This window comes from Dama dama, chromosome 8 (assembly GCF_033118175.1).
Source record: "Dama dama isolate Ldn47 chromosome 8, ASM3311817v1, whole genome shotgun sequence".
NCBI lineage: Eukaryota > Metazoa > Chordata > Mammalia > Artiodactyla > Cervidae > Dama > Dama dama.
In genome coordinates this window covers 44,754,126-44,779,732 of record NC_083688.1, presented here as the reverse complement: position 1 = coordinate 44,779,732, position 25,607 = coordinate 44,754,126, and the positions used below count along the sequence as shown (strand labels likewise).

The following is a 25,607-nucleotide window of genomic DNA, read 5'->3' as shown; positions in this document are numbered from 1 at the left end:
AATTTTTGTCTTAGGCAAAAATTTTGTCAGGGGGAACCCAAACTAACAGAGATTCCCTGAGTACAAATCCTTAGAAGTAAGAGGAGACTGGGGACTTCCCTGGTGGTCCAGTAGTTAAGTTCCCTGCCTGTCAATGCAGGGTACACAGGTTCGAGCCCTGTTCCAGGAAGATCCCACATGCTGAGGGGCAACTAAGCCCATTCACCACCATTACTGAAGCCCACTCTAGAGCCCATTCTCTGCAACAAGAAGTCACTGCAATGAGAAGCCCATGCATCACAACTAGAGTAGCCCCTGCTCACTACAACTAGAGAAAGCCCTTGCATAGCAACAAAGACCCAACTCAGCCAACAATTTAAAAAAAAGTAATAATTAATTTTAGGTTTCCCTGGTGGCTCAGTGGTAAAGAACCTGCTTGCCAGAGAACAAGACGGCAGAGGAGTAGGTGGATGTGGAGTACATCTCTCTCCAGGGATACATGAGGAATACACCTTCAGACACAGAAGTGCATGTAGGAGTACCTGACCAGTGGAAAAGAATATATAGAACCATGCAAAGCTCGAGATCAAGCCCTGAGCCTTTGGAGTGGGAGCACTGACTCCAAGACCCTAGACTACCAGAGAACTAACCCTAGGGAGTATCAAATAGTGAGCACTCACACAAAGGAAACCACTGGAATACAAGACCCTGGCATCACGCAACCACCCTGTGCAGGACGCCTCGTCTAAACAACAAACACAACGAAAGTACACACCCAGTCGTCAGCAGACAGGATTACCACCTCACTCAGCCTTGGCCATCAGAGGGAAAACAAACAAACAGAAACTCAGCACTAAGCTCACCCTACAAGAAGCTCACACAAACCACTGGACCGACCTTAGGAGTGCAGAAACCAAAAGGAAGAATTCAACTTTCCTTGAAGCCTGGGGGAAGGAGACTTTAAATACAATAAGTTAAAAAAATGATGAAAAGGCAGAGAAATACTACACAGATGAAGGAACAAAACACAGAAGTCCAAATAAATGAAGAGGAAACAGGCAAACTACCAGAAAAACAATTCAGAATAATGAGAGTAAAGATGATCAAAAACCTTGAAAACAAAATGGAGAAAACACAAGAATCAATTAACAAAGACCTAGAAGAAATAAAGAATAAACACAGAGAGACAAACAATTACTGAAATTAAAAATACTCTAGAAGGAATCCATAGAATATCTGAAGCAGAAGAATGAATCAATGAGCTGGAAGATAAAATGGTAAAAATAATTTCTGAAGAGCAGAATGAAATAAAAAGAATTAAAAGAACTGAGGATAGTCTCAAAGACCTCTGGGACAATATCAAATGTACCAACATTCGAATCATAGGGGTCCCAGGAGAAGAAGAGAAAAAGAAAGTGTATGAGAAAATTTTTGAAGAGATTATAGTTGAAAATTTCCCCAATATGGAAAAGGAAATAATCAATCAAGTCCAAGAGGCACAAAAAGTCCCAAACAGGATAAACCCAAGGAGAAACACGCCAAGACACATTCTAATCAAACTAACAAAGACTAAACACAAAGAAAGAATATTAAAAGCAGCAAGGGAGAAGCAACAAGTAACATACCAGGGAAACCCCATATGCTTAACAGCTGATCTTTCAGCAGAAACTCTGCAGGCCAGAAGGGAATGGCAGGATATATTTAAAGTGCTGAAAGGGAAAAATCTACAACCAAGATTACTGTACCCAGCAAGGATCTCATTCAAAATTGATGGAGAAATAAAAAGCTTTTCAGACAAACAAAAGTTAACAGAATTCAGTACCACAAAACCAATTTTACAACAAATGTTAAAGGCACTTATATAGTCAAGAAATACAAGACAAGGAAAAAGATCTACAAAATCAACCCCAAACAATTAATAAAATGGCAATAGGAACATATACATCAATAATTACTTTAAATGTAAATGGATTAAATGCTCCAACCAAAAGACACAGACTGGCTGAATGGATACAAAAACAAGACCCATATATATGCTGTCTACAAGAAACCCACTTCAGACCTAAAGACACATACAGACTGAAAGTGAGAGGATGGAAAAATATATTCCATGCAAATGGAAAGCAAAAGAAAGCTGGAGAAGCAATCCTCATGAAGAACTCTACATAATGATCAAGGGATCAACCCGAGAGGAAGACATAACAATTGTATCTATGCACCCAACACAGAAGCACCTCAACACATAAAACAATCATTTACAGACATAAAGGGAGAAATTGATGTAACACAATAATAGCAGACTTTTAACACCCCACTCACACCAATGGACAGATCATCAAAACAAAATTAATAAGGAAACACAAGTCTTAAATGATACATTAGATGAGATGGATCTCATTGATATCTTCAGGACATTCCATCCAAATGCAGAAGAATACACGTTCTTCTCGAGTGCACAAGGAACATTCTCCAGGACAGATCACATTTTGGGTCACAAATCAAACCTCAGTAAATTTAAACTGCATCAAGCATCTTCACCAACCACAGTGCTATAAGACTAGATATCGTTTTCAAGGAAAAAACTGTAAGAAACACAAAACACATGGAGATTAAGCAGCACATTTCTAAATAACCAACAGGTTACTGAAGAAATCAAAAGGGAAATAAAAAAATTTTCTAGAAACAAATGACAATGAAAACACAATTCAAAACCTATCGGATACAGCAAAAGCAGTTCTAAGAGGGAAGTTTATAGCACTACAATCCTACCTCAAAGAAACAAGGAAGGAAAACATCAAATAGACAACCTAACTTTACATCTAAAACAACTTTGGAAAAAGAAGAACAAAAAACCCCAAAATTAGTAGAAGGAAAGAAATCATAAAGATTTGAGCATAAATAAATGAAAAAGAAATGAAAGAAACAATAGTAAAGTAAAACTAAAAGCTGGTTCTCTGAGAAGATAAACAAAACTGATACGCTTTTAGCCAGACTCATCAAGAAAAATAAAACAGAAGAGTCAAATCAACAAAATTAGAAATGAAAAAGGAGAGGTTATTACAGACAATGCAGAAATACAAAGGATTATAAGACTATTATGAACAACTATATGGCAATAAAATAGATAACCTAGAAGAAATGGACAGCTTCTTAGATAAGTTAATCTTCCAAGACTGAACCAGGAAGAAACAGAAATTATGAACAACCCAATTACAAGCACTGAAATTGAAGCTGTGATCAAAAATCTTGCAAAAAACAAAAGCCCAGGACCAGATGGCTTCACAGGAGAATTCTATCAAACATTTAGAGAAGAGCTAATGCCTATCCTTCTAAAACTTTCAAAAATTTGCAGAGGAAGGAACACGCCCAAACTCATTTTACAAGGCCACCATCACCCTAATACCAAAATCAGAAAAAAACAACACAAAAAAAGAAAACCACAGGCCACTATCACTGATGAACACAGATGCAAAAATCCTCAACAAAATCTTAACAAACAGAATTCAGCAACACATCCAAAAACTCAAACACCATGATCAAATTGGGTTCATTCCAGGGATGAGAGGATTTTTCAATATACACAAATCAATCAATGTGATACACCATATTAACAAATTGAAAGATAAAAACCATATGATAATCTCAATAGATGCAGAAAAAGCCTTTGACAAAATTCAGCACCCATTTATGATTAAAACTCTTCAAAAAATGGGCACAGAAGGAGCCTACCTCAACACAGTAAAGGCCATATACAATAAGCCTACAGCAACATTATTCTCAATGGTGAAAAATTGAAAGCATTCCCCCTAAGATCAGGAACAAGACAAGGGTGTCCACTTTCACCACTATTATTCAACATAGTTCTGGAAATCCTAGCTACAGCAATCAGAGAAGAAGAAGAAATAAAAGGAATCCAGACTGGAAAAGAAGAAAAGCTCTTACTGTAGATGACATGATACTGTACATAAGAAAACCCTAAAGACAGTATCAGAAAATTACTAGAGCTAATCAGTGAATTTAGAACTTCAAAGTTGCAGGATACAAAATACACAGAAATCACCCGCATTTCTATGTATTAACAATGAAAAATCAGAAAGAGAAATTAAGGAATCAATCCCTTTCACCATTGCAGCAAAAATAATTAAATATCTAGGAATAAACCTACCTAAGGAGACAAAAGAACTGTACAGAGAAAATTATAAGGCATTAATGAAAGAAATCAAAGATGACAAATAAATGGAGAGATACTCCATGTTCCTGGGTAGGAAGAGTCACTATTATAAAAATGACTATACTATCAAACACAATCTACAGATTCAATGCAATCCCAATCAAATTACCAATGACATTCTTCACAGAGCTAGAACAAAAAATTTCACAATTCATATGGAAACACGAAAGACCCCGAATAGCCAAAGCAGTCTTGAGAAAGAATAATGGAGCTGGAGGAATCAACCTGCCTGACTTCAGATTATGCTACAAAGCCAGAGTCATTAAGACAGTATGGTACTGGCACAAAAACAGAAATACAGACCAATGGAACAAGATAGAAAGCCCAGAAATAATACCATGCACCTATGGGACCTTATTTTTGACAAAGGAGGCAAGAATATACAATGGGACAAAGACAGCCTCTTCAATAAATGGTGCTGGGGAAACTAGACAGCTGCATGTAAAAGAAAGAAATTAGAACAATTCCTAATACTATACACAAAGATAAACTCAAAATGGATTAAAGACCTAAATGTAAGACCAGAAACTGTAAAACTCTTATAGAGGAAAACACAGGCAGAACACTCGATGACATAAATCAAAGCGATATCCTCTATGACCCACCTCCTAGAGTAATGGAAATAAAAACAAAAGTAAACAAGTGGGACCTGATTAAATTTAAAAGCTTTTGCACAGCAAATCAAGGTGAAAAGACAACCCTCAGAATGGGAGAAAATAATAGCAAATGAGACTGACAAAGGATTAATTTTCAAAACATACAAGCAGCTCATACAACTCAATACCAGAGAAACAAACAACCCAATCAGAAAGTGGGGAAAAGACCTAAACAGACATTTCTCCAAAGAAGACATACAGATGGCTAACAAACACATAAAAAGATGCTCAACATCACTCATTATTAGAGAAATGCAAACCAAAACTACAATGAAGTATCACCTCACACCGGTCAGAATGGCCATCATTCCCACCCGTACCATGCACTTTGAGAAGCACTGGAGATTACTGGAAAGTATGAAAGCGCAGTATGTTGCTGGGAATGGTTTTCGAAAGGTGTCCTGTGTGTTAAGCTCCAATCTCCGTCATGTGAGAGTATTTGAAATGGACATAGATGATGAATGGGAGCTTGATGAGTCTTCGGATGAAGAGGAGGAGGCTGGTAACAAGCCTGTAAAAGTCAAGGAAGAGGTGTTGTCTGAGTCGGAAGCAGAGACCCAGCAAGCTGGAGCTGCCGCTTCAGCTCCAGAAATGGTCGTTAAAGTCGAAAAACTAGACCCCGAGCTAGACTCATGATCTGGCTTGCCATTGTTTTATATGTTCTCATGTCAGGAAGGACACAGATGACGATCAAAAATGTTTTGGACACTTAATTTTCTTTACAAAATAAACAGTAAGTTTTGAGTTTTAAAAAAAAAAAAAGTCTACAAACAATAAGAGCTGGAGAGGATGTGGAGAAAAGGCAACACTCTTGCACTGTTGGTGGGAATGTAAATTGATACAGTCACTATGGAAGACGGTGTGGAGATTACTTTAAAAACTAGGAATAAAAACCACCATATGACCTGGCAATTCCACTTGTAGGCATATACCCTGAGGAAACGAAAACTGAAAAAGACACAAACGTGTATCCCAATGTTCACTGCTGCAGTATTTACAATAGCTAGAACATGGATGCAACCTAGATGTCCATCGACAGATGAATGGATAAAGAAATTGTGGTACATACACACAATAGAAGGTTACTCAGCCATAAAAAGGAATGTATTTGAGTCACTTTTAATGGGGGGGGATGAACCTAGAACCTTATACAGAGTGAAGTCAGTCAGAAAGAGAAAGATAAGTATTGTATTCTAACGCATATACACAGAATCTAGAAAAATGGTACTGAAGAATTTACTTACAGGGCAGCAATGGAGAAACAGACATAGAGAACAGACCTATGGACATGGGGAGAGGGGAGGAGAGGGTGAGATGTATGGAAAGAGTAACACAGAAACTTATATTACCATATGTAAAATAGATAGCCGATGGGAATTTGCTTTATGTCTCAGGAAACTCAAACAGGGGCTCTGTACCAACCTAGAGAGGTGGGATGGGCAGGGAGATGGGAGGGATGTTCTAAAGGGTGGGGATCTATGTATACCTATGGCTGATTCATGTTGAGGTTTGACAGAAAACAAAATTTTGTAAAGCAACTATCCTTCAATAAAAAATAATTTTTAAAAATCTGCTTGTCAACGTATTAGACAGGGGTCCGATCCGTGATCTGGGAAGTTCCCACAGGCTGTGGAGCAACTAAGTCCTTATGCCACAATTATGGAGCCTCTGCTCTAGAGCCCAGGAGCTGCCAACTACTGAAGCACACACCCTAGAGTCTGTGCTCCACAGGAAAAGCCACCGCAATGAGAAGCCCAAGCACCACAAAGAGAATAACCCCCACTCGCCGAAACTAGAGAAAGCCCATGTGCGGCAACAAAGTCCCCAAACAGCCAAAAATAATAGTTTAAAAAATAACAACTTTTAAAAAAGATATTGAAAAAAGAAGACAGTAGACTGGACATAGATTTGCCCTGAGAAAGACTGAAGCCTAGTTTCAAATCAGCTCAGTACCAGATTGGATCAAGACGATCTGTCTTTCCTCTATGGGGATACCTAGGAGATATTGCTGGTTTGAGTCTAAACAACTGCAATAAAGAGAGTATCATAATAAAGCAACACACACTAATCTTTTGGTTTCCCAACAGTGCATATACAAACGATAAATTACACCATAGTGTAGTCTATTTTTTTTCATACTGTAGTCTATTAAAGTGTTCATTATTATGTCTATATAAAGCAACATACATTTCTTAATTTTATAACTTTATTGCTAAAAATAAGGCTGTATATTGTCACCCTGCTTATTTAACTTATATGCAGAGTACATCATGAGAAACTCTGGGCTGGAAGAAGCACAAGCTGGAATCAAGATTTCCGGGAGAAATATCAATAACCTCAGATATGCAGATGACACCACCCTCATGGCAGAAAGTGAAGAACTAAAGAGCCTCTTGATGAAAGTGAAAGGGGAGAGTGAAAAAGTTGGCTTAAAGCTCAACATTCAGAAAACTGATTATGGCATCTGGTCCCATCACTTCATGGCAAATAGATGTGGAAACTGGCTGAATTTATTTTGGGGGGCTCCAAAATCACTGCAGATGGTGACTGCAGCCATGAAATTAAAAGATGCTTACTCCTTGGAAGGAAAGTTATGACCAACCTAGATAGCATATTAAAAAGCAGAGACATTACTTTGCCAACAAAGGTCCATCTAGTCAAAGCCATGGTTTTTCCAATGGTCATGTATGGATGTGAGAGTTGGGAGTATAAAGAAGGCTGAGTGCCGAAGAATTGATGCTTTTGAACTGTGGTGTTGGAGAAGACTGAGAGTCCCTTAGACTGCAAGGAGATCCAACCAGTCCATCCTCAAGATCAGTCCTGAGTGTTCATTGGAAGGACTGATGTTGAAGCTGGAACTGCAACTTTGGCCACCTGATACAAAGAACTGACTTATTTGAAAAGACTCTGACGCTAAGATTGAAGGCAGAAGGGGATGACATAGATGGTTGGATGGCATCACCAACTCAATGGACATGAGTTTGAGTAAACTCCAGGAGTCGGTGATGAACAGGAAGGCCTGGCGTGCTGTGGTTCACGGGGTCGCAAAGAGTCGGACAGAACCCAACGGCAACGTAACTGATGGTTAAAAAATGCTAACCAGTCAGTGAGTCCTAATCTTTTTGCTGGTCTTCCCTCAATGCTGAGGAACCAGGATTCCTGATCTTCCCTCAGTGCTAACTGATCAGGGTGTTGTTTGCTGAAGGTTGAGGTGGCTGTGCCAATTTCTTAAACCAAAGTTTACCACATCAATTCACCCTTCCTTTCATGAAGGATTTCTCTGTATCATGCAGTGCAGTTTGATAGTATCTTACCCACAGTATTACCAGAACTTCTTTCAAAATTGGAATTGATCCTCTTAAACTCTACTACTGCAACAACTAAATTTATGTAATTCATATGCTATTATAATTTATTAATTATATTAATAGTATAGTATCTCCACCAAGAGTAGGTTCCATCTCAAGAAACCAGTCTCTTTGCTCACTGAAAAGTAATACCTCCTCATTCATTCAAGTTGTATATGAGGTTGCAGAGACTCAACCACATCTTCAGGCTCCACTTCTAATTCCCTATTTTCACCACATCTGCAGTTATTTCCTCCACTGAAGTCTTGAGTCCCTCCAAGTCTTCCAGAATTAGAATACATGTCTAACTCTTGTTAATATTGATTTTGACCTCTTCCTATGAATCACAAATGTTAACAGTATCCAGAATTGTGAATCCTTTTCATTTTTTTTCCTTTCAATTGACTGTCCAGGATCCATTAGAGGAATCACTATCTATGACAGCTGTAGCTTATTACTTATATAATAAAAAGAATTGTCAAGTTGAAATCACTCCTTGATCCATGGGCTGCAAAATGGATGCTGTTAGCAGGCATAAAAACATTAAATTTCCTTGTCCATCTCCCCTCAGAGCTCTTAGGAATGTTGTCATTTCTGCTATTGTCCTAAGTCGCTTCAGTTGTCTTGGACCTTCGTGACCCTACAGACTACCAGGCTCCTCTGTCCATGGAATTCTCTAGGCAAGAATACTGGGGTGGGTTGCCATGCCCTCCTCCAGGGGATCTTCCCAGCCCAGGGATCAAACTTCTACTGCATTGGCAGGCGGATTCTTTACCACTAGCGCCACCTGGGAAGCACTGTCAATAAACAGTAGTATTTTGAAAGAAATCTTTTCTGAGCAGTCAGGTCTTAACAGTGGGCTTAAAATTTTCAGTAAACATTGTCAATAGATACACTGTCATCCAGGCTGTTGTTCCTTCCATTTACAGAGCACTAGCAGAGTAGACTTTAGCCTACTTAAGGACCTGAGGATTTCTGAAAAGTGAAAGAGTTAAGTACCCCCAAAACGACCACATAGAATGGCAGCTTTTACTATTTATACGGTACCACCCAGTGTAGGTACACTGCTACACAAACTCAAAAGATGGGAACTTGAAAACTCTCGCAGACTTAGCAGTATTACTATGTAATTTTTACCCCAGTTCTTTCTGAAACATATGTATTTAGTCTGTGTCTTTGTCCAGTTCATAGTTGTCTTTACCATAAATATCTTTTATAAAAACCCATTTGAAAAGATTATGTATGTGAGTCCAACTATTCCAAATTCTAGACAGAACAGTAAAAACAGCAGTGGTTGGGAGTTAAACCAGTAAAAATAGTGGTTGGGGGAGGTTAAGGAGGAATAGAGCAGATTTTTTAGAGCAATGAAAACACTTTGTATCCTATAATGCTTAACACATGAGGGATGTGGAAAATGGGGGGGCAGGGGAGAGGCTAACTATGGGTGAAGCAAGTGGTATACTCTGCACTTTCTTCTCTATTTTGCTATGAATCTGCAACTATAAAGCCAACCAGGTTCAATCCTAAATGGACCAAAGAGTTTAAAGCCATGGACAAAAACATGAGTTTACAGTCTATTTGATGATTCAGATTTGGCCACAAAGGATTTCTGGAAGTTTGTTATTAATCTTAAAGGGGTTCAGCACCTTAAGCCATTTGCAGAATCCCACTGGGAGAGATGAGAAAGCAGCAGTATTAACTTTGGGAGTGAAGGGAAAACAGAATTTGTTTGGCTAATCTCTAGTTCTTGGTATTCTATAACTTGGTTTCCTTACGTTTGGTTCAGAGAAGGAAGGTGTAAGTTCCAATGCAAAGTTCCAATTTAGGCAATTCCTAAAATGCAAACAAAGCCCAAAATTTCTAGACTTAATGAAAACTCCACAAAGAGATATACATCCATTCTTACAGTAACAGAATATGATGATAAAAATGAACTCTACAGTTTCATATAAATTTCATAAATAAGAAAGTTTATTCTGAATAATAATTTCATACAGTAATTACTGAAAAGGACATTCATTACTATTTACTTAAATCATCCAAACAAAATAAACATGGCAATACAAAATTGCAAGAAATTTACAAAAGCTGTACAAAATAACAATATTTAAAAATGGGACTGATACAGTCCATATGGTCTCTTATAATGGAACTATACAATTGCAGATTTACATAGCTTTTTTAAGGGGGTAAAAGAAAGGATGCTTTAAGGCTTCTTTAAGAGTGATCCTTTTAGCTGGTTCATACTCCAACATTTTCTGAATAAGGTCAAAGAGAAGCTCATGTTCAGCATCTTGAGAAAGCATAAATTCCTGAAAGAAGAAATACAGTCAACAGTCTTTTCTACTACCATTTAAGTTTATTTACCTACCATGAAAGAAACTCAAGGTTTTGATCATTTAAGCAAAGACCCAGGCTTACCTTCAGAGGTTTACAACGCCTTGAAACGTATCTGCCAGCAGAACTATGTTCATCCCAGTCTAATCGATCATGATGGAAATATTTACGTTTCCTAAGAATAAATTGATATCCATTCACGTTTATAATGTTGACAATGAAAACTTAAAAAACATCTAGTAAAGGTGACCAACTGATGACATTTTTCTTAAACATACCTGGTTTTCTGTATCATGTGTTTTGGTAAAGGCCCAAGAATCCTTTCCATCATTGCCAAATGTTCCTTACTATCATGCGTCTAAAATAATAAAGAAAAGTTATTAACTACCTCTACTTGCACATTGTGTTTTGCTCTTATTTAACAGAGCTGCTCAGTTTTTAGTCAATGGGTAGTTACAGTCACCAAAGAATGTGATCTCTAAATCAGGTACACTTATAGCAAGTTATAACTTACAAAAAAAAAAAAAAGGCCTACAGAGTAAATTCACCACAAATTTCTTAAAGATAATTACTTGTAATATACTTAGAAAAGTTTTAAATAAAATAAATTATGAAAGAAATAGTGTCAGAATTACACCTGAAAAGGTAAAAGCATTACCTAAAACGCATGTATACTTTGTGTTAAAAGTGTCCATTCATAAAAACAAACAATTTACTTTTGGCAAAGCTACTGAAACAGATCATTGTCACTTACTGGAAATACTGTAAACCCAAGGTAATATTCAATAAGAATACATCCTATACTCCAGACATCACATGGCTGGGACCATCCTAAAGCTGCAAAGCAAAGCAAACTGTTAATGAAAAAATTCTCAATATTTCTTATTGTCTTTGATATTTGAGCTGGAAAGATCCTAAAGGGATCACTTAATCCAAGCTTAAACATAACACAATAGCATAGTATGTTAAGAATCCTGGCTCTGGAAACATCTGGTTTCAAGCCCCAAATCAAGCTTACTTTTTTGGGACAACAGACTTAGGGAAAAAAATTTTAGTCCAAGTCGTCATTTATTAGCTTGTAAAATGGGAGCAAGCTACACCATGCAAACACCAACATAAAGTATATGGGAAGTAACAAGCACTAAATTATTATGTTTTAAAATACCATCATGTATTATAAATGTGAAAACTGAAATCTAGCAAGATTAAGCAATCTCTCAAAGTCTTAAAAGAGTTGACCATTTGGAGTAAGTTTAAAATCCTTAATGTGTTTTATTATACTAACCCCTAAAATAGAAAAAGATAGTCCCACAAATACTTAGAACAGTAAATTTTAAAGTTGGCTTCAAAACAGGTCTCAAAGCATAGTTAAGAAATTCTTACCTAATATAACTTCAGGTGCCCTATAATGTCTTGTAGATACCAATGTACTATGATGTTCATCATCATATGTTGCACTCCCAAAGTCTACAACTTTAATATCTGGATTTATTAAAGTACGTTCATCACGTTTCTGAAAATCATAAATGATGGTTAAGAAGGCATATTAAAAGAGGCATAAAATATTAATTTGAAAGTGTGAAGATAAAACACTAAAGACTTACCATTTTGGGATTATATGCCTCTGTGTAGTCAGACTGTACAAATAAGATGTTTTCAGGCTTTAAGTCTGTGTGAGTCAACTTATTACTGTGCAAAACTGAAAACAAAACAGAAAAAAGTTCCCGTATTATAAAAACTGTGCAACTGTACAAAGCTCTACAACAAAAATTCTGATTTTCATATGTCCAAAGAAGTGGTCAACATTCAACAGTCTGTTAGAAAACCATCAGGGACTAAAACCCACTACACCTTTCTAAAGTGAGTTCACTGAAAAGCAACTGTTTAAAAAGTGAAGTAGTATACTGTTGTCAGGATGGTGAGATTTGCCATTCCTTTATTTTTAAGGCAGTGGTTTGAGACTATTGTTACATGCTGGACAATATGCTTATTTATCAAATGATATGCAGTAAACTGACCAACAGCTTGTTATCAACTGTATCTTTCCCCTACCTACTCTTAGGGCAGGCTACCAAGTAGTGTATGTTAGATTTTTTCAAATATCCAAATTGGTCATTAAAATCAGTCTCACTCTGGAATATGTTAAGTGCTTACAGTTCACAGACTTGCATATCTGGTATGCCATCCTCCTGATATGATCCAGTCGAAAGGGCAGAAAACCATTTTCCTTAATAAAGTCGTAAGTACTAAGTCCCAATAGTTCAAACACAATGCAGACATGACCATGATGCTCAAACCACTCCAACATCTGGACACAGCGGCTATGAACATACAAAAAAACAACTGAGTACAGCCTCTCACAATTCAAATCTACCTGAGGCCATTTCCTAAGTTCTATTTTGATACTTACAATGTACTGCTAGGGTCTGTTGTATTTAAGTGTTCCAGAACTTGTATTTCTGAGCGAGCTGCTTCACAATATCTATCCACATTTTTAACTATTTTTACTGCTACATGTCTACCTCCCCTGTTAAGAAAATGAAGTCCACATTAAAAAAAAAAAATAGATATATCCATTTTTTTAAATCACTCTTCAAACTGTCCTTCTATTTTGAAGCTGTATTTGTTTTTCCAATTTATGGTCTGGCATTCAGTTGTCTCATTACATGTAATTATACACATATAGTTATGTCTAATTATATGTCCAACTTCAACTCAGTGTAACCAACTAGAATGACCTCTGGAAATATGGTAGGGTCGATACAAGTTGCATGACAGATTTTTTTCATCAGCCCATTTAACTCACTTGCCTTTTTTTTTTGGTCCTTTAACTATGCACCAACAGCTCTAATTTAACAATACTGTGACATTATCACCTCAATTTACATTCCAATTAAGACATAAAACAAACATACATGGAGTAGTTTTCTTCCTATAGTACCAGTCACTGGCTAATCTTCATTTGAACCAGGTTGCCAAAAAAGTTGGGAAATTGTGGCAGTAAAGTAAAAGAGTGCTAGTTCTTAGAACCTTACCAACCAATAGTAGGAAGCCTCCTCTAATAATTCATTTAGAAAGGCTTTGTCACCCCTAAGGAGAAAGAAATTCAAACAAGAGGCAAAAGAAATTTCCTATCCTATCTTATTTCAATCAGTTGTTTGAAGAACATGGATAAACTTATGACACCAATCTAGCAAGTTTTTAGCCCTAGCTTTTGTTACTAGTATCAGTTGTGTCACTTTCTAAAAATATAGGTTCCTGAAGACTGGTTCAATGTCTGCGGTAAGGAAGTCTCCAGACTCCTAACATGAAACCAAGGCTAAAAACTCATCTAGAAAAAAAAAAACACAGAACTGTACCCAGTGGGATAACCAAAAAATACCTTCTGACACAATAAAATCTGTTCTCAGCTTGTAGAAGCAGCTTACATGCACTATAAACAGCTACTGCCTCAACAAAAAGGGCTAGTAACTTTACTGTTTCCTGTATCTAAGATAAAAACCTAAGCTAAAAGGGTATAATGACAATAACTGATTCATGGTCAGATCATATTCTTAAAACCAAATGTATTTTCTGTACTGTTCACCTTCCCAAGTCCAATTTCAGACCAAGAAACTTACGCTTTATGATCAATACACTCCACAACTTTTCCAAAAGCTCCTTCACCTAAAGTATCAACAATTTCATCTAAAAGAGAGAAATAAAACTCAGTTACACCAAGAAGTTAAAAGAGTTTACTTACAATAAAGGCTATAATGCAGATTATTCTAGTTGATGCTACAAATTTCCTTATCACTAGACAGTTTATTGGTCAACACTGCCAAAAAACATATATAACTATTTTTAGGTCTAATTTCATTCTTAAACTACTTTCATTAACTTTGATTTACTGTTTTGGAAGTTCTATATAACATTAAATTTCTAGAGAAAGCAAAAACACAATCCCCGCCCACCAAAAGAAATGGAAAAAACAAAACAAACAAAAACAGAGAGAGAAAAAAAGATTTCCAAATCCCTGAAATCTTAATCTATAAATAGATTATGTTATCTGAAAAGTTAATAAGTGTTGAAAAATATTCTATACATCTTGCACTTAGTACGTCTCCACTCTGACAGATCAGGTGACCCTCCTCATCATCCTCTACACTCCTGGTTCTTTTCCTTCGGTGACTCTTCTGGAAACGTCAAGTGCGCGGCACCAAGATCATCCAGCCAATCAATATACCCGAGTGAATTCAGGGCAGAATACGAAATTCATTCAGCGGGGAGATATTCAGGCATTCAGATACACGCCAGGCCACAAACGGTTGGCAGGAGCAATTTCAAATTCAGTCCCCAGAAATTCACAGGGCACATAGTTTATGTTAACAGGAGAAAAACATGGCAAGGAACAGATTTTCAGATAAGATACTCAAAGTGGCAAGGTAACAAAACATAATACAATTGTTTCTCTTAAAAAAAAAAAAATGCTTAGTTGTAGCATTCACTGAATCATATAAGTTTCTAGTGTCCTAGTTTAATGTTGCAAAATTGTAGAATGTAATTATTTACTTGTCAAAAGTAGACTGTGGCCAAATTATAATTTCCTAGCTAATCTAAGAAAACAAATATTGAAACAGTAAATAAAATAAAAATTCTAATGCTGGGGAGGAAAAAAAATTGGCATACAAGAGTAACACTACAGTATTTAAAATGTCATCTGAGCTTGAGCTCCAAATTAACACATAACCAACCTATAATGAACTGTTCAAGGCTGTTTTTTAGTGATAAAAGGATTAGCCAGAACAAAGGCAAAGCATAATCCTTAATCATACAAATATAAAAATCCTACTTGTAGGTAAGACTTTCATTTATCAAAGCAAATCAAATTTCTCAAAGTACCAAAAAAATATTTTCAGAATATTTTGTAATCCCTGCTATAAACTAACAGACATTATCTCCACTATTTCACTGGAATGACAATCAGTTGCCAATGATTAATAAAATCTGTTACCATATAAAATTAAACATGTACTGTATTTCAGGAATTTCCTATCCAATGCACAAAGAATCCTGCAAGTTAAAACTAAGATGACTTCATCTTAAATAGAACTTTCTCAAATGATCAAACACAAATTCAAGTTTTCCTGTTCCACATGGGAAATAAAAGTCCCCAAAAATTTGAAAGAGCTCATACCCCATGTGAACGATGATATGAAGTGCTGTCGTGAATTCTGTGTTTGCTTTTATAACTACTTCTCCCACTTCTACAAGAGGACTTGCTACTATGGTTCTGATATCTGCTTTCATAATCTCTATGTCGATGTCCAGGTTCACATCCTTGACTGTAGTCATTTCTGTATTCATCAATGTAGCGTCGACTATGATAATCTTTCTCATTTAAGGATCTGCTTTCCAGGTAATAGCTAGAAAAAGAATTTTTTTCAATGCTTTTATGTTGGTATCAAATATCCTCAAATTTTCAGTAAATCTCTTAAAGTAGTACTCATTAAAAAAATTTTTTTCCCACCAAAAAACAGACTTCCAATTTTACAACCATAGCTGAAAACAGCAATGCATCAGTTAAGTCAGTTCTAGTTTTAATAATGAAAATGTATTCCCCACCAGTTTTACTGAAATCAAACTGACATGTTAATATTGTAATGGAAGTATTTTCCTACTGAGATGCTAAGAACCCTCCTTACCTATCAGATGTTTTAGAGTAATTGTATCTGCAGCGCTTGTTCTCCCGTGCACTGCTATGCGATCTCTTCTTTCTTTTATGACTGCCGCTGCTGCTCCTCCATTTTCCATAATCCCAATCTTTTTCATCCCAATCAGGACAGTAACTTCTTTTTGAGTGTCTCATCTACATAAAAGACAAGTTTTCCCGGTTAAGTTGTATCCCACATGTCAACATTTTAATAAAACTCGTCCTCTAAAATTCATTCCAGTTGTGACGTTTTAACTGTTCTTTTAAATCAAAGCTCAAAAGTCATCATTACCCAACTACGAGGGAAATCCTTTCCTGCCAAAACTACAAATTCTTAACTTGAAAAAGACATTATACAGAAACGACTTTTCATCAACTACCGTTCATACCAGTACTAACACCCGGGCTCCATCTCGACTCTATACAAACACAAGCGTCGAAGTCAAGACGCTCCAATTGTTCAGAGAAAGGGCGGCAGAAACATCCACGCCTAAAAGGCCCAATCACCCGACTTCTCACACGCCCCTTCAACTATACCATATTATTACTGTTTCCTTGAGTTCCTATACCTAACTTTTGCTTTCACCACTGAGGGCAAATTCACTCGCCATTTTTCTTTCGAGTCGCCTTACATCGAGTCAATGTGTTCTTTTCTTTGTTAAGAGCATAGTTCCTCAGAAGAGCGTGACTTAGGCACATTCCAGAACCCAAGTCATCGCCAACCTCCCCCACCTCGCCGCCATCTTAAGAGCTCGTCCGAGGCCTGCCGTCGCAGACAACATGGCGGCCGCGGACGCCAGGGCTCGGCCCTCCCCGCTTCCTCCGGGGAAGACAAACGTTCGAGAACCTCTGTCCGCCTAGCTAACTCCTCGTCGCGGATCACACAGAAATTCGCAGCAACGGCCTTGACAAAGCTTGGAATACGAACGGACCATCTTTCTACAGCTAGGGGAGGGGAGCGGGAGGCGGAGAAGAAAAGATCACCGCGCCAGAGACTGCGGGCGGCCAACAAGCCTGTGGGGGAGCTTCACGAAAGGGCGTTCTCGAGGCACAAAAGGGGGTCCCGACATCTAGCCCGCCTCTCCCTGCGTCTTACCGTCCTGGCCAGAGAGTCCAAGCCTAAGGAGGCAATGCTTGCAACACGACCACGGAGAAAACCCAGCTGGCTGCGACAAGCTCCTACGGCAGTATGGAGCTAACAACCGCAGCGTCTAAACGCCTGGAAAACAAGATGACTAGGCAAGCGCGTCTCCGCCTCCGGAGGGGGCGGGGCGGGGCGTGCACGCGCGTAGGGCTGAGCTGGTGAGCCTTATGCGCAGGCGCTGGGTGGGAGCTCAGAGACAATAGGTGGACCGAGGCAAGGCTCTGTCAGCGGCCATTTTGGCCTCGGTCACCGTTCTCAGAAAACATTGTGTTGGGTAGAAAAGACTCGTTCATCCTCACTAAAAATTGTGTTCGTGAACACTAGAAATGAAGAAAAGTGGGGGAAGCGGGTACAAAGTAGCGTGTGTCCTGATTGCAACCGCTTAAACTGAAAGATTACACCATCTGCATCAAGTAGCCCCAAATTAGGAATTGTCTGGATTTGGGCTTTTGTTCTGAGACATTTTAAAACTAGTTAAATCTTACGTGACTGAGACCCACACTCACTGAGGTTAGATTGTAAAGATTTTTACCGAGGTTTTAAACATCGAAATGTGAGAGCCAGAGCCTGGAGACAGGAAGTAGGACTCCACAGGAAAGCAACATTTCCGCGTTAAGTGAAGCCTTTAAGGTGTAAAGGTCAAGTAAACTGAAAAGGGAGAATTATCACGCATGAAGATGGAACATACTTGTGTTCTTTGCACAGGAGAGCAACGTAGATAACCTGCCCATTACAGATGGACTACTGTAGTGTAAAGTGATGAGGAGGAATACACATAGGAATTCCCCAAATTCCTATGGTGGTTTGCATTTCTTAAGCCTCGTTTCTGAAAATGCTTTAAAATCTTTAATACCTAGATTTTTATGGGATCAGGATCACTAAATTTAAGGTTAGTGTTTCACTTGTAAGGGAGAAATTTCTCACAGTAACTTATGAAATATGCTATTAAGTATGTGTTTCTCAGCACATTTAAATGTTAACCAAAACATCGGGAATCCCAGTCTTTGGAGTATAATAGTTAATCACATTGTGTTAACACTGAGCATAGGTTCTCACTTAATCTTAACAGCAATCTAAATGTGGGTATTAACCATATTCTGCTAACACAGGTCAAAGTTGCAGCAAATGACTATACAGAGAGCAAGTTCAGTTCAGTTCAGTCGCTCAGTCGTGTTAGGCTCTTTGTGACCCCATGAACCACAGCACGCCAGGCCTCCCTGTCCATCACCAACTCCTGGAGTCTACCCAAACTCATGTCCATTGAGTCGGTGATGCCATCCAACCATCTCATCCTCTGTCGTCCCCTTCTCCTCCTGACGTCATTCTTTCCCAACATCAGGGCCTTTTCAAATGAGTCAGCTATTCATATCAGGTGGCCAAAAGATTGGAGTTTCAGCTTAACATCCGTCCTTCCAATGAACACCCAGGACTGATTTCCTTTAGGATGGACTGGTTGGAGCCCCTTGCAGTCCAAGGGACTCTCAAGAGTCTTCTCCAACACCACAGTTCAAAAGCATCAATTCTTCGGCACTCAGCTTTCTTTATAGTCCAACTCTCACATCCATACATGACCACTGGAAAAACCATAGCCTTGACTAGACGAACCTTTGTTGGCAAAGTAGTGTCTCTGCTTTTTAATATTCTGTCTAGGTTGGTCATAACTTTCCTTCCAAGGAGTAAGCGTCTTTTAATTTCATGGCTGCAGTCACCATCTGCAGTGATTTTGGAGCCCAGAAAAATAAAGTCAGCCACTGTTTCTCCATCTATTTCCCATGAAGTGATGGGACCAGATGCCATGATCTTAGTTTTCTGAATGTTGAGCTTTAAGCCAACTTTTTCACTCTCCTCTTTCACTTTCATCAAGAGGCTCTTTAGTTCGTCCTCATTTTCTGCCATAAGGGTGGTGTCATCTGCATATCTGAGGTTATTGATCTTTCTCCCAGCAATCTTGATTCCAGCTTGTGCAAGTTGATATGTTTAATTTCTTTCGGAGAATTCCTCATTGTAAAATTGCTGGGTAAAAGGTGAAGAAATCTTGTATTTGTTTTCCAAAGTGATTTTAAATTTAACAAAGCCCATATCTAACCAATTAGTGATTTGGGATAGTGTTAATGCATATTATGGGCTGTTTGAAGGGCTGTGTCTCCACCTCCACACATATTCATAGTTTTAAGTCCTAGCTCCCACTATTTCAGAATATGACTGTAGTGTCTACTGGAAAAAATGCACAGTGTGAGAGTTGTGTTGTTCGGGTGCTATTTTGTGTCTGACTCTTTGTGACCCCCCATGAGCTGCAGCACACCAGGCTTCTCTGTCCATCACTGTCTCCCTGAGTTTGCTCAAACTCATGTCCATTGAATCAGTGATGTCATACAACCATCTCATTCTCTGTCACCCTCTTCTCCTCCTGCCTTCAATCTTTCCCAGCATCAGGGTCTTTTCCAATGAGTCATCTCTCCACATCTGGTGGCCAAAGTATTGGAGCTTCAGCATCAGGTGACCAGTGGCTCCTGGGTGGGTGACTGGCTCCACGGCTGACAGTGTCTCTGAGCAGCGGATCAGCCCCAGGGCAGTCAAAGGCAGCAGTGAGCCGGAGGTGCTGGACATCATCCAACATCACCTCCAGCCTTCCCCAGATCCCCTTCCCAGCCACTCTAGTAGGGCCTTTGTCTTGACTCCTGGCTGCACGTTGACCGACACCCAACAGCCAGTTAAGGTTTAAATAAGTTCAACAGACACCAACAGTGGGACAGCCAGGGCACCAGGCGTGTCATCTAGCTGTATTGAGTGGCAGAAGGGCGTGTCTGCTAATTAGGACCGGACAAAATATGTTCCACTGGAGAATGGAATGGCAAACCACTTCAGTATTCTTGCCTTGAGAGTCTCATGAACGGTATGAAAAGGCAAAAAGAGAGTTGTGAGTTAAGTGTTTTTTTGAGGCAAAATACCCAGAGACAGCCTCGCTAGTAGCTCTTAGGAACTGCTCCCAAGAGGTAGGGAGAGAAGTCAGTATTACATATGGTTTTACTGAAAGGAGTTAGTGCCAGAAAGCACATATCTTGGCAGAAAGTTGCTGCTGATGACAGAGGGGCAGATGTTTCCATTAATGATTTTAGTGCTTTTCTAGATATGAGAAGATGCAAGAAATTGAGCTCGAAAAATATTTTCCTGAAAATACCTATTTGAAGGTGTGTTCTGCCAGCTTCTCCCAAAGCAAACTCCTTTCAAGGTGTGTCAAAAGTCAGCGACTGCAGTGGCTAGTGACTTCATTCTTATACTGTAGAACCAGATGGAAAGCAGCATTTTTCAGTTGGCAGTAAATAGTGTCTTTACAGAGATAATTAGGATTAAATGAGGTCATTAGGGAGAGGCCTAATTCAATTTAGCTGGTGTCTTTCTAAAAAGAGACTAGGAAACACACCCAGAGGAATGATGAGGTTAAGACAGGAGATGGTCATCTACAAGCCAAGGAGAATGGCCTCAAGAGTAAACAACCCTGCCCACACCTTGACCTCCCAACTTTTAGTCTCTAGAACTGTACGAAAATTTTCTGTTGTTTAAGCCACCCAGTCTCTGATACAGTACTTTGTTTTGGCTGCTCTTAGTGCATAACATTAAAAAATGTTATTTTGGTGGATACTGAACTTGTAACTTTGGTTTCTAATTAGTGAGGTTCAACATTTTCTCTTTTCTCTTGTGACTTGCCCATTCATATCTATTCCTTTTTTGAATGTACAACTCTCTTTTGTCCTATTTGCATTCAGTTAAACCCATTTCATCTTTGCCTTTATCAAGTTTGTAAACTGAGAAATTCCTTTCCTCTTCAGAGGAATTCTTTGAAATGTTTTAGGTTTCTCATGTATATTCTTTAAATAGGCAACTCTTTTACCTATCTGGAATTTTGGTATATCATGTGAATTCTTTTGCTTTTCTCCGTGTCATTTACCAGTTACCCTAACACAAATTATAGAATAACCCTTCTCTTTTTTAAAAAAATGATTTTGGATCTTGCTTTTTAAAAAATTTTTAATGTTTATTTATTTTTGGCTGTGTTGGGTCTTTGTTTCTGTGTGTGGGCTTTCTTGAGTTGCAGTATGTGGGCTTCTCATTGCAGTGGCTTCTCTTGTTGCAGAGCATGGGCTCTAGGGTGCATGGATTTAGTGCTCTGAGGTGTGTGGGATCATCCCAGTTCAGGGATTGAACCTGTGTCTCCTGCATTAACAGGCAGATTCTTTACCACCGAGCCACCAGTGAAGCTCCTGGATACTGCTTTAAATAAACTATGTATACACTGTTAAGTTTCCCAACCAGGGATTGAACCTTGCTCCCTGCATTGGAAGCATGGAGTCTTAACCACTGAACCACCAGGGAAGTCCTACACTATTATTCTAGCCTCATTCCTCACATCATAACACTTTTAATATTTGCTGCTTTATAAAAATTGGGGGTTAATTCCTTTTCATTATATTTTTAAAATTTTCTTTTATCATTTTTCTTGTAAATTTACTTTAAAATTATTATATGGAGTTCCCATCACTTACCTGAACCACAGTTGGTACAAATTGAATTGAAAAAATGCATGTTTTCTTTTCAACCCATTGGTGAAATAGTAACTAATCTATCCATTTTACTAAATTGATTAAAAGTTGAGTTCTATGTATTAAAATTTATCTATTTACATGCCTGTTAGCTTCACAGACTGAGCTCCCATAGAGTAGGCAATGTCATATGCACCTTTGTCTCCAAACCTGGAAGAAGCTTAATAAATTACTAGTTTTAGTAATTAAACATATCTTCAGAAATACCCAACATAGAGAGTATAAATGTGTTACTAAATGGATCTGGAAATTTCCAAGTTCAACCAAGATATAAATTTTAACTACTCAATTTGCCATTAACCAAAACAAAAGGTCTGCAAGCCTTCTACTCAAAAGAGAACTCCAAACCAAAATCTAACAGGACTGAGGAATTCTAATGAATTCAGGTCCATTTCTACAGCAGGGAAGGTTTCAGGCATAGTTTGTTTATGCTGTCCTTGGACTCATCCTCCTCCCTCTGCTGTGAAACCATGATTATCTGGCAACTGCTGATAGTCTAGGTCAAGGGCTGGCAAACTGTTCCTGAAAGGGCCAGATAGTAAATATTCTAGGCTTGCAGGATATTTGGTCTCTGTCACAGCCAATCAACTCTGCTGCTGTAGAACAGACTCCCTGCATAAACACAGGAATGGCAGAGTTCTAAGAAAATGTTACTTGCAAAAACAGGTACCCAGCCTAAGGGCTGCAGTTTCCCAACCTCTAGTCTAGATGGGGAATCATATTAATTTCTTTTTAAAGAGAATTTGGGTTGATCAGCAACATTCTAGTCTTGTTAGTAGTTTATGGGCTTTCCTGGTGGCTCAGACAGTAAAGGGCCTGCCTGCAATGTAGAAGACCCAGGTTCGATCCCTGGGTTGGAAAGATCCCTTGCAGAAGGGAAAGGTTACCCACTCCAGTATTCTTGCCTAGACAGTTCCATGGACAGAGGAACCTGGTAGGCTATAATCCATGGGGTCGCTAAGAATTGGACACGACTGAGCAACTAACACTTTGACTTTCAATATATGGAACAGATATCAGTCACCCAACTGCTAATGTGATCAGTGAACCAGTCAATTCAGTGTGAGTGGACAGAAATCAATGTTCTGAGTTTTGATTCTCACTACCTACAAGAGGCCCATGGGTGCAGTCAATATACTTCCTTATCTGTGAGATCCTTATGGATACAGCTGAGCAGACCTAAGAATGAGTTCAAAGAACCCAAAAGTCTCCATATTGGCAACACTAAAAAAAACAATGGCACAGTTTGGAATAAAAATTGAGGCAATGTCAGTCAGTACAAAAACATCCTGACAATCAGTAAAATACTCTTAAGGGTGGTGACAAAATTCAATGATATGTTTGGAGAAGAAATATATCAAGGGTGAATGGATTTAGAGACTGTCATAGAGTAAAGTCAAGTCAGAAAGAGGAAAACAAATATTGTATATTAACACATATATGTGGGACAGTGAGTAAAAGCAGAGACCTGATTTTCCTAGTACATGCTTGTTTGAGGGATTATGTCCTTAAGCAGGGGGACAAAAAAAAAAAAGTCTTATCTGATCTACCAAAGACTTATTTTTCTGTATTCCATCAAGTATCTTATAAACAAAGATGTTCACATTAGGTTTACTCTGACAGATGAACTCTATGTGACATAACAGGGTAAAGAAAAAAAAATTGATAAAATAATATTTTAAAATCAGATTGTGATTGATAACTTATACTCTAGGATAACTAGACTGACTAAAATCAAATCACTGTCTAAACACCTTACGAAATTCTATCACAGAGTCAGAAGAATTCAAAGACTATTTCATCATTACATATAAACAAAAACAAATAAAGCTGCAGAAAAATGCCCAAAGACATTTTCTCATTGGATGAACAATGTGAGGTCTTATTGGTCATAGGTTAACTATTTGGTGTATTTTATATTTTGAAATTGCCAGAACATTCCCATGGGAAACAACATAGCTCTTATTTTTGTGGTTAAAAGAGAAAAAAAGATATCAAGTATAAGAAGTGGCAAACCAAATTCTGACCCAAAAAAGGCCTTAATACTAATTCTAGAAACTAATGATTAAATTAAAAAGGTGAAACAAAACCTGAGGGCACTGATATAACTGGCCACTCAATTTATTGGAAGGTATGGGAGACATCAATAGTAACAAGAGTGTAACTGCAAGCTAACTCCCAAACTGCACTCTAAGAATCAAGACATTAATTAGATCAGCTATCTGCAGAAATGATACAAAGAAATGTCTGTATAACTTTTAGGAATACCCAAAATCTAATCCAGGTGATCTAGACACTGAATAGGACATAGATCTTGATCAAATCAATGGTATAGTCTGATAAATGACCTGATTAAGTGAGAAGCCTGATATGGTTAAGAAGGCAGCCTCCATTTACTGGCTACAGAACACTTCTCCACACCAGCTTTAAACACACTGTGTCATTTAATCCTCACAAGAGTCATGGAAGATTATTTATGAGAAAATTAAAGCTTGGAGATGTTAACTTGCCTAGTTAATAGTAGGAGGCAGAGCTGTGATTCAGACTCAGACCAGGACTCTACAACTAATTGTATTTTCCAAATGGGTCATCTGTAAAACTCTTATCCTGCATTTATGTATTCCTGCATTTTTAAAAAAGATATGCTTTAAAAAGATATTCCATGGGCAAATCAGTTAGGGAATTTTGAGTGTTCACTGTACTCCAGGACTTCTCTGGGCCTTTACTATAAATTTAAACACCAGGGGAAATACCTAATGGATTGACTGGCCTCTCTAGGCTATCTCTTTATCTTTCCTCTAACTGTACAAAGTAAATAGTTAATTAATAGAAATATTTCTAGGATGTGGAATATGTTAAGGCTGTATATCGTCACCCTGTTTATTTAACTTAAATGCAGAGTACATCATGTGAAATGCTGGATTGGATGAAACACAAGCTGGAATCAAGATTGCTGAGAGAAATATCAATAACCTCAGATATGCAGATGACACCACCCTTATAGCAGAAAGTGAGGAAGAACTAAAGAGTCTCTTGATGTAAGTGAAAGAGGAGTGAAAAAGTTGGTTTAAAACTCAACATTCACAAAGCTAAGATCATGGCATCTGGTCCCATCACTTCATGGCAAATAGATGGGGAAACAATGACAGATTTTATTTTGGGGGGCTCCAAAATCATTGCAGATGGTGACTACAGCCATGGAATTAAAAAACACTTGCTTCTTGGAAGAAAAGTTATGACCAATCTAGACAGCTTATTAAAAAGCAGAGACATTACTTTGCCAACAAAGGTCTGTCTAGTCAAAGCTATGGTTTTTCCAGTAGTCATGTATGGATGTGAGAGTTGTACTATACAGAAAGCTGAGTGCCAAAGAACTGATGCTTTTGAACTGTGGTGTTGGAGAAGATGCTTAAGAGTCCCTTGGACAGCAAGGAGATCCAACCAGTCTACCCTAAAGGAAATCAGTCCTGAATATTCTTTGGAAGGACTGATGCTGAAGCTGAAACTCTAATACTTTGGCCACGTGATTCAAAGACCTGACTTATTTGAAAAGACCCTCGTGCTGGGAAAGATTGAAGGCGGGAGGAGAAGGGGACAACAGAGGATGAGATGGTTGGATGGCA

The 25,607-nt window shown here is 38.2% G+C and overlaps 1 protein-coding gene across 2 annotated transcripts; it reads right to left on the bottom strand.

Moving 5' to 3' along the window:
- Window positions 1-10,162: 10,162 nt before the first annotated feature.
- Window positions 10,163-17,490, bottom strand: CLK1 (CDC like kinase 1). Of its 2 annotated transcripts, XM_061149034.1 has the most exons (13): window positions 17,339-17,490; window positions 16,235-16,398; window positions 15,727-15,955; window positions 14,635-14,725; window positions 14,171-14,237; window positions 12,961-13,077; window positions 12,705-12,871; window positions 12,155-12,249; window positions 11,934-12,063; window positions 11,305-11,387; window positions 10,829-10,908; window positions 10,635-10,725; window positions 10,163-10,525 (listed from the first exon to the last, which is right to left on the bottom strand). In XM_061149034.1, exons 2-13 carry the CDS (start codon window positions 16,396-16,398, stop codon window positions 10,382-10,384), a joined length of 1,458 nt encoding a protein of 485 aa, XP_061005017.1. In that variant the 5' UTR covers window positions 17,339-17,490; the 3' UTR covers window positions 10,163-10,381. The 2 variants fall into 2 exon arrangements, with proteins under 2 accessions (XP_061005017.1, XP_061005018.1); XM_061149035.1 differs by lacking the exons at window positions 14,635-14,725; window positions 16,235-16,398; window positions 17,339-17,490 and having other exon boundaries at window positions 15,727-15,865.
- Window positions 17,491-25,607: the final 8,117 nt, after the last annotated feature.

Excerpts from the sequence above, each read along its gene's own strand:
- CLK1 (XM_061149034.1), bottom strand. The coding sequence starts at position 16,398 with ATGAGACACTCAAAAAGAAGTTACTGTCCTGATTGGGATGAAAAAGAT. Across the intron at positions 12,872-12,960 it reads ACAGACCCTAGCAGTACATT|CCGCTGTGTCCAGATGTTGG; the intron begins GTAAGTATCAAA and ends GTATGTTCATAG. Across the intron at positions 10,726-10,828 it reads CACATGATACAGAAAACCAG|GAAACGTAAATATTTCCATC; the intron begins GTATGTTTAAGA and ends ATTTATTCTTAG.